Source organism: Pseudorasbora parva, chromosome 2, assembly GCF_024679245.1.
Source record: "Pseudorasbora parva isolate DD20220531a chromosome 2, ASM2467924v1, whole genome shotgun sequence".
Lineage (NCBI taxonomy): Eukaryota > Metazoa > Chordata > Actinopteri > Cypriniformes > Gobionidae > Pseudorasbora > Pseudorasbora parva.
The window spans coordinates 13,776,373-13,788,581 of NC_090173.1; the positions used below are offsets into that span (position 1 = coordinate 13,776,373).

At 39.2% G+C, this 12,209-nt stretch overlaps 1 protein-coding gene across 1 annotated transcript; it reads right to left on the reverse strand.

Annotated features, from left to right (window-relative positions):
- Positions 1–1,242: 1,242 nt before the first annotated feature.
- On the reverse strand, positions 1,243–9,264 carry LOC137092232 (cytochrome P450 2K6-like). Its single transcript, XM_067456498.1, has 9 exons — positions 9,021–9,264; positions 8,490–8,652; positions 5,428–5,577; positions 3,997–4,157; positions 3,638–3,817; positions 3,406–3,547; positions 1,797–1,981; positions 1,572–1,713; positions 1,243–1,487 (listed from the first exon to the last, which is right to left on the reverse strand). Exons 1-9 carry the CDS (start codon positions 9,222–9,224, stop codon positions 1,300–1,302), a joined length of 1,515 nt encoding a protein of 504 aa, XP_067312599.1. The 5' UTR covers positions 9,225–9,264; the 3' UTR covers positions 1,243–1,299.
- Positions 9,265–12,209: the final 2,945 nt, after the last annotated feature.

Sequence of the window (12,209 nt, forward strand, 5' to 3'; positions counted from 1 at the left end):
CGGATCGTTTTCGTACCGAGTCTATTTTTTGCTGCGCTGCGTTGCTCCCTTAAAGTGATAGAACATTGTTTGCATTAAAATAAACATGTATTGACGCGAAAATCTAGTAATTTCACCACAGATGCATATAATTTAAAATATACTCTTGTTTCAAAGTCAACACATGGCTTTTTTTTCTCAAGTAAAGCAACAAAACAACACCTTACCTGGCATTTAGGGGGAAAAAAGTGCCATAATGGATAGCATTCATACTTTCTTGGAGGTGAAAAGCAAAGTTCTTTTTGACACGCACTGCAGACGGAGTATGTGTGAAACGGGCATGAGAAGGGAACAGAGTGTGATGTCAGTTCACTCTGCAATCCAGCACAGGCATTTTTCTCCATCCGGGGAAAAATGAGCAGTGAATTTAGGGGAAATCCGTTTCATTTTAATCAAGGTTCGTTGGGAGGCTCGCCATTTTGATCAACACGGTGAAGAATTCAGTCTGCGTCGTCGCCGTGTTCATGATGAAAACACTCAAAAATAACTCAAAATCACTTGTGTCAACAAAATATAGTTAAGTCTAAACAAAATAAAGATCTTTCCAGACGTGCTGTCTAATTAAACTCATAATCACTGTTGTTTTCACTCTAAAAATATCGCTGCCGATCTCTGTGCTTGCATCTCCGTCTCTCCTTCCCCACTTGCTGCTGACATCATCCCCTTCCTTTGTGTTCCCTTTGCCTGATAGGTCGACAGTGAACTCTAACTCACACTCTCTTAAAGGGAACACAACACTCAAATACAGTATACATGTTACATTCACAATATAAGAAAAATAACAGCAAAAAGGAAAACACTTTTTATATAAAATAAAAGTTTTAACTCTGCATTTCCAAATTCAGTTATTTTACTTGTCTCTTCTTTTTAGTAACATCTCTGGCTTACAATATTTTTTCAATCTGGGTTACACTTCCACACGGCCATTAGAGTCCGTCCTTGGGCTGACAGATTGACCGTACACTCATATTTACCCATCTGTGTACAACTATTTCCAAAGTGCTTCCATAGGAGCAATTTAAGTTTTAACTTTTTCCTTGGGTTTAAACATTAATAGCAACATTTGATTCTAATTATTTTAATGTGATAAATACATTTACATATTTAAATTTTTATATATTTTTCTTACATAAGATGAGCAAAGGAACTAAGCTATTTACAATAGAAACCAAAGATAATACATGCAACACACACACACACACACACATTAAATGGCCGTGTCAGTCCAATAAAAGGTAATATTTTACATTGTATATAACTTTAAGACCGCTTTATTGCACACAGTTTGTATGGTTTCGGGTTCAAGGTGAAGCCCACGACTGGAGTGAGATCCAGATCATCTTCAGACACTCCAGGAGGAGGAGTGAAGCGGAAATGCTGAAGGAGGGAAGTGAAGAACAGGAAGAGCTCCACCCGGGCCAAACTCTCTCCAGGACAAAGCCTACGGCCTGAAAAAAAAAACATAAGGAGAGTATTAACAAAAATCACCTCTGATGGCATAATATAATTGGTGATTTAGAAGTCCACTGCACCTGCAGAGAAGGGCATGAAGGCATCATTTTTGACAAACTGTCCCTGCTTATTTAGGAAGTGTCCTGGGTTGAAGCTGTCAGGAGTTTCCCACTCATTTTCATCCTTCAATACAGATACCAGTAGTGCAAACACACTGGTTCCCTGCACAAAACAACACAACTGATCAATGATAAATGGTGCAAACACATAATCAAGAACACAGCATGCTCTTATTAGAGCCAGACCTTCTTGATGAGGTATCCGTTCAGGTGAACGTCACAGGTGGTCTGATGGGGGGCACCAAGGGGTACTATGTTTGCAAATCTCTGTGTTTCATGGATCACAGCGTCTGTGTATGGTAAGTTCTTTCTGTCTTCTGCCACTGGCTGACGTCCACCGATCACTCGCTCAATCTCGCCTTGGACCTCATCTTAGTTAAATTCACAAGAAAGTCCACAGTATGTAAGTATACAGCATTACTGAATACTTGACTGTGGTTGACACTTTTCATGGTTAATAATTATATTTTCAGACTTGTGCAATTCATATAATTGATTTATGACAATTAATGATTTAAAAAAATAGCACAATAATTCTAGTGGCTAGGGAGGTAGGAAATAAAAAATAAAAAAAGATTATGGGAGTATTCTTTATTTCTGTCTGTGGTGTGACAAGCAGTGGGGCGAGGGACCGCGAGAGCAGGCCGGTGATGAGTGTTAATGAGTACCAGCTGCATGACACACCGGTCTCGTCTCGCGGCCATGTGACGGGAGCATAAAAGGAGGAGCAAGGACAGCGGAAGACGAGAGAGGACCAGGCCTGGATTTTATGTTGAGTTTTGTTTAAAGTTTTATTATGTTTGTGTGGGCAGTCGTCTGTGAGGGGCTGCCCATGTTTTATTTTGTGGGTATTTGCGGGCAGTCTAAAAAAAAGTTTTGAAACATTCGCCGGTTCCCGCCTCCTTCCTTCCCATCTACGAACATCGTTACACTGGTGCCAAAACCCGGGAGGAAGGAGGGACATGCTGTCGAAGAGCCCTCGCTGCTGAGGGGGATCGCGGTGCTGAGGAGGTCGGGCAGCGCGGATGAATGAGGACCGCGAGGACTGCCCGAGGCGATGGTGCTGGAGCGAGGAAGGTGGGACAGAGACCTCGCTGCCGTGCCCCTGGGTTGAGGTTGGGTGGCTGCCGTCCGAGAGGGAACGGAGTAGTCGCCGCGCTTGCCGTGCGCTGGAGCCTGCTGCCATCTGCCTGATAGGGGAGGAGCAGAGAGCGCGGGGCTCACTGCCGGGTCCCTCAGAAGGAGGAGTCACCGCCGGCCGCCAGGGAGTGGAGAAGGATCGAGCTGTCCACCAAGCGTCCAAAGCGCAGTCTCGGGAGTACCCCCCGGCCTGCGATGGGGGTATGTGGTGTGACCAGCAGCGGGGCGAGGGACCGCGAAAGCAGGCCGGTAATGAGTGTTAATGAGTGCCAGCTGCATGACACACCGGTCTCGTCTCACAGCCATGTGACGGGAGCATAAAAGAAGGAGCAAGGGCAGCGGAAGATGAGAGAGGACCAGGCCTGGATTTTATATTGAGTTTTGTTCAAGTTTTATTATGTTTGTGTGGGCAGTCGTCCGTGAGGGGCTGCCCGCGGTTTTACTTTCGTTTTGTTTATTTATTTTGAATTAAAGTTTTGAAGCGTTCGCCGGTTCCCGCCTCCTTCCTTCCCATCTACGAACATCGTTACACTTTCCTTGAACTTAAAAAAGTTATGTTCAATTACATGTTTTTTTTATAGCCATTTTTTGTAATTATTTGTGAAATTAAAGTTGTTGCATTGATATGCTTTCAGATGGGCATTTGCAGCCATACCTTGTATTTCAGGATATCTGGCCATGAGCAGAAGACTCCAGCGAAGTGTTGTGGCTGTAGTGTCAGTGCCAGCAGCAAACAGGTTGTTGATTGTGTAATGTAAATTCATTGAATGGTACAAAGAGTCTGTTTTGCCAGATTCCTGCAGAAATCATGACAATGAAAGCCAAAATATTTAAGATGTCAGAATATTAAAAAAGTTTGCCATTTGATTTAAAACTATAAACAGTACCTCGTCCTTCTGCTGTCGTATCAGGAAACAGTCAGCAATTCCTCTGGGCTCCTGAGGGTTCAGAGTCTTCTTCAGACCATTGATTACTTCCTCACTTTGTTTGACTGCTTCTCTGAAGTTATTCACGATACGTTTATGATTCGGCACAAAAGGACGAAGCCAGGGAAACATGTTGTAGAGCTGCAAACGAGCAGAATTGTAAATAATCATAATGTAATAATTGAACACTGTACATACAGCATGACTAACACTCAAAATCATGCATTAAAAATAATAAATATTTATTGTGTTTTGAATAATCAAAAAAATAGCAATCCTTGTATGAATTATTGGTGGATTGTACAGCAATGTCTGGGTACCTGAATGGAAGCTGATCCAGTCATCTTCATATTTTCATAAGTTCGTTTGATCATGTGATGTAACTTAATGTTGGTGTACTCATATCTGGTGCCGAAGGCAATGGCTGAGATGACGTTTGAAACAGCCATGGCAACTGATAGAGTTGTATCAAATGGTTTTCCTGCACATGGGTGAACAAGATGTTAATACTCAAATCAGTTTCAGCAGAGCCAGCCCTAGACCTTTGGGGGCCCTAAGCAAAATTTGGTTGGAGGCCCCTTTGACCTTTTTAAGTAAGGCCTAAAAAAAGCAATGACTACCTTATAACTATATAACTAAAAATGTAGTCTATTAAATTATGCTTTAATTATCTTTAAGAAGACATTGATGACGTGCTTTTCATTTATTTGGCAAAAAAAAGGAAAATGTTTATTGCTATCTCTACAGGAGCTTGTGCCTTTTTAGCACACAGAGATTGAACTGAAAAATTAAGTTGCATTTATCAAACAGCCAACTTCAGTATAGCTTTATGAAGCCTTGTTTATACTCGATGTTGCGTATGTACGAGCGTCAGGGCGCGCGCGGCAAAAATGACGTCAACACGGAGTGCTGATGCTCACGCCTCAGTCTGAGCATCGAGTATAAACGAGGCATGCGCGCAGTCAGCGAGAGAGACATGGAAAACACAAGCATGCAAATGGAAATGATTGCGGCCTGAAAAAATATCCAGAACATTTTTTTTTTTATCGTGCGATTAATTGATTTATTGACTATCGCGACAGACCTAGCAATATATCGGTTTTAAATCAATAAACTCCTTTTTAAATCAGTATTTTGATTCAAATTATTTATTTATTTGGTAGTATCCATGTAATAAGCGGGATAATCTGTGTGGCGGTTGTTATTCGCTATAATTCGGTATATATTATCCTGACACTTACGTAAACAACTGTAGCATAATAAAAGGCAATACAAGCACGATTTAAGCTAATGTTAATATAAGACGTACCTTTATCTTCTTGCTTCTTTTCTTCTTCCAGCCTCTTCTTTTGTCTTTTTTCATGGCCAGAAAGATATTTTTGTTTATTGTCAGACATCGTCGATGTCGGAGTCACTGACTGACTGACAGTCTGACAGACACTGCCCAGGTGACGAGTGACATCATCGGGTCAGTCAGGGTCAAGATTAGTGGGGAACTCGCCATAATAAAGAGCTAAATTAATAACAACTGTGCTTATCATGATGCCTGATAATGAGCGCTGTAGGCCCATTTCTTTTTATTTATTTTATGTTACTTTTGATGATTTTTTTTCACCCACTAGTTAGCAGTGACTCTAGGGGGCCCTCTGCTGGCCACGGGGCCCATTGCAATTGCAAAGGTCGCTTAGTGGCTTGGCCGGCTCTGAGTTTCAGTCACATTATTATCTTGTCCTTGTGGTTTACAATCTTACCTTCAAACTTCTCAAATTCCTCTTTTAAATGTTGTGTTTCTTCAATGATAATCTCTTCACTTCTTTTCTTGCCCATTCCAAAATCTCGCAGGTTCGAGAGAGCAAAGCGTCTCATTTCTCTCCAGTTTTCACCATTGGAAAACAGAATCCCTATAGAGGAATAATGTATCCATTACTCAAATGTGGACCTCACATTTCTAACTAGAATAATGATTAGCAACTATATACAAGACAATTCTCTTTACATCTACAAAAAATAAAAGTTCCTCTAGATTGGATTACTTTATCTTTCTGTACATTGGCCTAGCTCAATCTATGCTGTCTCAGTTACAGATGGTCCAAAATTCAGCAGCCAGGTTTTTAACAGTTATCGCCCTTGTCCTTGTCTCTTTTCGTTGGCTACCATTACAATCAAGAGTCGACTTTAAAATCCTTGATTTCACATAAATGGCACTGCACACTTCGGCCCTGGATTATATTTGTGTGATCTTATTACACCATACATAGCCTCTAAATCCCTCATTCCCGTTGTAAAAAAAGATGTGATGGAGCTGTCTCTGTAGTCAAAGTTTACCTTTGAATATCAGGACCTCTCTATCAGTAGATGCTTTTAAGTCCAGTTTATACCCTCATTGGTAACACTTTACAATAAGGTTGCGTTAGTTAACATTAGTTAATGAATTAGTTAACATGAACTAACCATGGACAACATCTCTGTTCTAATGCTCTGTTCAGCATTAGTTAATATTTGTTAATGCATTAGTTAAAGGGTTAGTTCACCCAAAAATGAAAATTATTTCATTAATTACTCACCCTCATTTTGTTGGACACCCATAACACCTTCGTTCATCTGGAACACAAATGAAGATATTTTTTGTTGAAAGCTGACGGCTGAGAAAGGCTTCAGAAAGGCCTCCATTGGCATTCAGTATATTTCCACTGACCCACTCACAAGACCCATAAAAGGCACTGAAGACGTCGTTACAAAGTCCATCTCACTACAGTGGCTGTACAATAATTTTACGAAGCGACGAGAACAGTTTTTGTGCGCAAAAAAAAATCTAAATAATGACTTTATCCATCAATTTATTGTCTTCCGTGTATGTCTCGGACGTGAACTCACGCGAAACTCGACGCACGCAGGCGTCGAGTTCACTTCAATAACTTAGTGGATAAAGCCGTTATTTTGATTTTTGTGCACATAATAACTATTTCCGTCGCATTGTAAAATTATTGTACAGCCACTGTAGTGAGATGGACTTTGTAACGACGTCTTTAGTGCCTTTTATGGGTCTTGTGAGTGGGTCAGTGGAAATGTACTGAATGCCAATTTGGGCCTTTCTGAAGCCTTTCTCAGCCATCAGCTTTCAACAAAAATATCTTCTTTTGTGTTCCGAAGATGAACGAAGGTCTTACGGGTGTCCAACGACATGAGGGTGAGTAATTAATGAAATCATTTTCATTTTTGGGTGAACTAACCCTTTAACATAAACTAACCATGAACTTACCTCGTTTTAAAAAATGACTGCATTTATATAGCGCTTTCAACAGACCCTATGGCCATCCAAAGCGCTTTACATATCACCTCACATTCACCCATTCATACACCGACGGCGATGTCAGCCATGTAAGGCACCATCCAGCTCGTCGGGAGCAGTTGGGGTTAGGTGTCTTGCTCATGGACACCTCGACACTTGGTCAGATGGAACCGGGGATCGAACCACCAACCTTCTGGTTTGTAGACAATCTACATGAACCACTGAGCCACTGCCGCCCCAATGAGTTTTTAGCATGAGTTAATCTTGTCACATATTTTCATGCATCTATTCACATTAACAGTGGAATTAGTTAACATCAGTTAATGCATTAGTTAACATGAACTAACCATGAACAATGCCTGTAGCTTTATTTTACTGTACATATTTACATTAGCAAATTAGTAGTAGCAGTTAACACACACTAAGGATGAACATTTTTAACTCACCATTTGACTCTAAGGTCATTTGACCATTTGCTTTTGTGTAGCTTATTAACATTATTTAATAAGCCATTGATTTGGGACTGTCGGTAAACAATTATACAGTGGAAACCATCTGAACATAAACAGATAGGTTGTTAACTTCAACATAACCTGATGTGTAACTAACATTTGTAGACTCTTTATTATAATGACTTACCATTAACAAAGGATTTATTAAATGTATTAGTGGTTTTTGAGAACCTTATTGAACCTTATTGTAAAGTTTACACTATTTCACAATTACCTGACCACATCAGTTATTGTTGAAATAGTGTACACTTGATAATAAGGTTTTCAAAAACCATTAATACATGCTTTGTATAATAATGCTGATAAGCTACACAAACACATTTTTACTTTTAGAGTCAGATGTTGAGTTAGAAATGTTCGTCATTCGTGTGTGTCAACTGCTACATAAACTAATGTAAAAAGTTACGGTTAGACAGTGGTGGGCTGTCAGGGCCATCAGGGCCTTCTCTGCTAGCCCTGTCAAAATCATATATATATATATATATATATATATATATATATATATATATATATATATATATATATATATATATATATATATATATATATATATATATAAAATGTTACAATTATATTTCCAGAAAGAATGTATTTATTTTTTGTGAGGCTGAGCTGTATTTTCCATATGTTATAATAAGACACCCGTCCATCATATGCAGCGTCTTTTACTATACAGAAGCCTAACCCTTTAAGAATCTGAAATCGGATTGGAAAAGTAGTGCAAGTAAACATATCTATTGAGATGCATTTCTTAGTGGGCTGCATATGTTGGACAAGTGTCTTATTTAACACAGCTGTATTAACTCATCAGCTGATTAGTTTAGTACTCCATGACCTGAGCTGGGTGTGTCCAATAAGGGAGATATCCAAAATGTGCATTGCTGGGGAGGCTCCAGGAATGATTTGAAACCCCCTGTTGTAAAGCACTGTGGATCAACTTTGGTTGTGGTAAATTTGTGCTCTATAAATAAAACTTGACTAAACTTGACGACAAAATATGTAAAACAATTACCATATCCCTGGTTGAAATCATGGAATATGGGTGTAATATCTCTGTCTCCAAACTCCTCTGAAAGGTTCACCAGTGCCTGTTTGACGGTCTTGTATCCTGATAATATTACCACTTTTTTGGGGCCCAAGTGCACTGTGTAAACTGAACCATATCTTTTTGACAGCTGCAAGAAATAAAAGATTAAGAAAAGCCATTAATGACTATTATATCTATCTATCTATCTATCTATCTTAGAACATAACAATCATGAAGTCAAAGGAAATTCAACAGATTTGATTAACTATAAATACTCAGAAAAGCACTGAATATATGCAAATCAAACAATACATTAACAAGAACAGACCGAGAACTGAACAGAATACATATGCGGTAAGAAAATAGTTCATTTAGACACATGTAATGATAATGAAACAAACTGGAACTCACTAGGAAACTAGGTCAACCTACAATTTCAGGGAACAGAACTAAAACACAATGAATCTAAACCCAAAAAGAAGCAATTCAATAGTTAAAATAGTTTGATTTGCTCACCTCCCACAAGCTCATGTAGGATTTCTTGAGGTCGAGCGTGTGCAGGTTTCCCAGCAGAGGCAGTGGTTTGGGTCCTGGAGGATATTTTCCCTCATCCTGGGAGCTGGAGTTGATGAAGAAGAGAAAAATAACCAAAAACAACAGCAGGACAAGTATGGCACCTGTGCTGGAGCTCTGTGAGAGTAACGCATCTATTAAAGCCATAGTCAGAGAGATCTTTAAGTTATGTTGGCTATAGTCTTGCTCTTATGTACCCTGGAGGTAAAGTATAGGAGGGGCCAGAAGAGATGGTAACCTTTACTCAAAACCAAAGGAATCTGAGATCAGAGTCAAATGAGGGAAACATACATTAAAGTCTCAGATAAGATCATTAACAAATAAGCTAACCCTAATTGTAATTGCAAATAGTGCTGCTTTCTTGAATTTGTATCAATGAATCCAGACCCAGAAAAGGTTGTTTTACCAGTCTTTCTACCAGTCACTTATGACAATAAGTTGTTTAGCAGCATTTGTCAAGAAAAGCATTCTTCCAGAATGCACTTTGAACTCCAAACTGCATTTCTGGGGCAACTACAAGATACAAGAGAGTTTAGATATTAACAGCGCTACATGCATTGAATTTCTGTTATGGCAGTATATATGTAACATATATGTTTCAATAGAACAACTTGTCCGTCATGTCCTACATTTTGACACCGCTTTTGCATTACCTGTTTATCTCAGTATAAAGTCCCTGCTCAAAAAATGCCTAATTTGATTTGCTGTGTGCAGAAGTATCACCTTTGATCTTATGTGTTATTGTTGTTCAAACTCATGCAACCAGATCAGCCCAACTGAAAAAAAGCTTGTTTGGCTGGCCTCTTATCTCAGTCTGGACTGCTGAGTGTTTTGGGCACTTTTCAGCTGATCAGGGGTGCTTTTTCCATACAATGGTGTAATCTATTGCTTAACGTGTGCCAATGACATTTTGCAATCAAAGCTGACGTAATGACGCAATTGGTCATGAGACACATGACACCCAATGCTGTCAAAGCTGACGTGACGTTTCATCCGGTGGCAAATTCTGAAATATGTTGATCTTCGGCCGGTGGATGGACTCGACGCTGCTGGTCGCTTTTGGGGATTTACTTCACACAAACCAATCATTTGGCCTCGGGACACTTGGAATGTTACACAAACGGTTATGTTTAGGGAAGGGATTGGGTTATGTGACAAATAGGAGGTAAATGCTTACAGTAATTAGATGAATTAACGTTACACGAGGCCAAAGTTTGCTATAGGCGATCTAGGTGGTTGGTTGCCTAGGGCGGCAATTGTGTTTGGGGCGCAGGCACCCTCTTGTGTCGCCCTTAGGCACACGTTCCATTAATCATAGAATTAGAAAAAGATATATAAAACATAATGTTATTAAATATGATCATCCTAGGGTGCCCTACTCACCTGATTATTAGATTGAATTGATGGTGATTATTTCAGGCGTTAGGTCAGGCAAGTGCTCATCACTGGCATGTTCATCAAAAAAAAAAAAAGAAAGAAAAAAAAAGGGCTGCGGAAGCCACATCATGGAGCAAACCTCACCTCACTCACATTCTCATGTTGGCTCGCTGTTCAACAGGACCAAATTTGCATCACACTTCTAAACCTTCCTCACCATGTTTGGAGTATGATTTACACATAGCCACAGCTAAATGCACACACAAAGTCAAATCTACCTCTGCCTCACATAAATTCTTTACATCTAGACTGTATTGTAACTGTCAATTTCTTCCAGTTATTGTTTGTTTTGTTTTTCTTTAGATTTACTAATTCAGTTAGATATTATTTGTCCCACCAAGTTAAATATCAACATTTACATTAGTATTTCTCATTCTCATTCTAAGTGCAAACATTTATTTTATCATTGTATTGTAACAATGCATTATTTTAATTTCTGATTATTTGTAATTTTGTCCATTTGACTTGGAACAATGTTTTAGGACATCCATTCAATTGAATCTCTGTATTTGGTTACATGGAATACTTTGTTGATATTCTTCATGAAAAGGGGGACTTAAAACCTGCAGTGATTGCTGTTTTGTTATAATGCAATTTATTTTCAATGTTTCCAGGTGTTCTTTTATTCTCAACCTTGACCACTTTATTAAGTACATTGATTTAAGAGCTTATTGCCATAGACCATTTTAATCTGACCATATCAAACTTCTGACCATTGACAAATGACTTATGCTTTTGCTCTTTGTGGTGCTATATGTTCTTTTATTCCCATCCTGTATCCAAGTTCCAAGACAAGTTCCCATCCTGTGTCCTCAGAAAGAGGGACAAGAGGTTGCTCTATCCTTCAGTGACTGTTTTGAGGTGTGAGGTATTCAGTGGACGTTTTGCATATCAAGGAATGATGCAACACCATTTGATAGAGCCTTCCCATGCAGGAATGCAATGAGAACAAAGACTGAACTGTCAAACTGCTTTTGCAACATTTCTGGACCACTAGTCTGAAGATGACATCAACTGGAAGAATGTCTTGGTGGACTGGGTCACCTCTGGACACTTTGATACTGACACTGAAATAATTGAAAATAATCAAAGATATTTGATTTTTTTTTTAATTGAACAAAGACATTGGTTTTACTGTTTCCAACCCCCTCTTTAGTACCAGCAAGACCATTTGGAATTACTAAATACAAAGAGATACTGTCGGCAAAATGGGTGCCACACCTGTAGTACAGTGGGGGAAGTTTGGTCTGATTGGTCAGTTTGAATGTATCAGGGTTTCAGTCACATGGTCGAGGAACAGAAGATTAGAACTGTTGCTCTGGCTCTCTTATTCTCTGGCTGTCTCTTCTAGGGGCATTCTCCTTGGCTCTTCTCGTTGCTCTCTTCTCTCTCTCTCTCTCTCTCTCTCTCTTTATCTCTCTCTCTCTTTATCTCTCTATCTATCAGGTAACATTCTATACATGCTGGGTACGATTAATGGTATAAGTTTTTATCATCACATTCATCTATTTTGTAAATATTTTAAGGGTAACCATGACCCGATTTTGTCATTATATTCTTTCAGTTATAAATTATTTGCTAACTAGTTATGATTTGGTATTGACTTTGAAGTGCTACCTATTGCAATACAATATAGTCACATTAAAGCAATGCTCTCCCACATATTTTGCTATTGTAACTGCGATTATTTCCGTT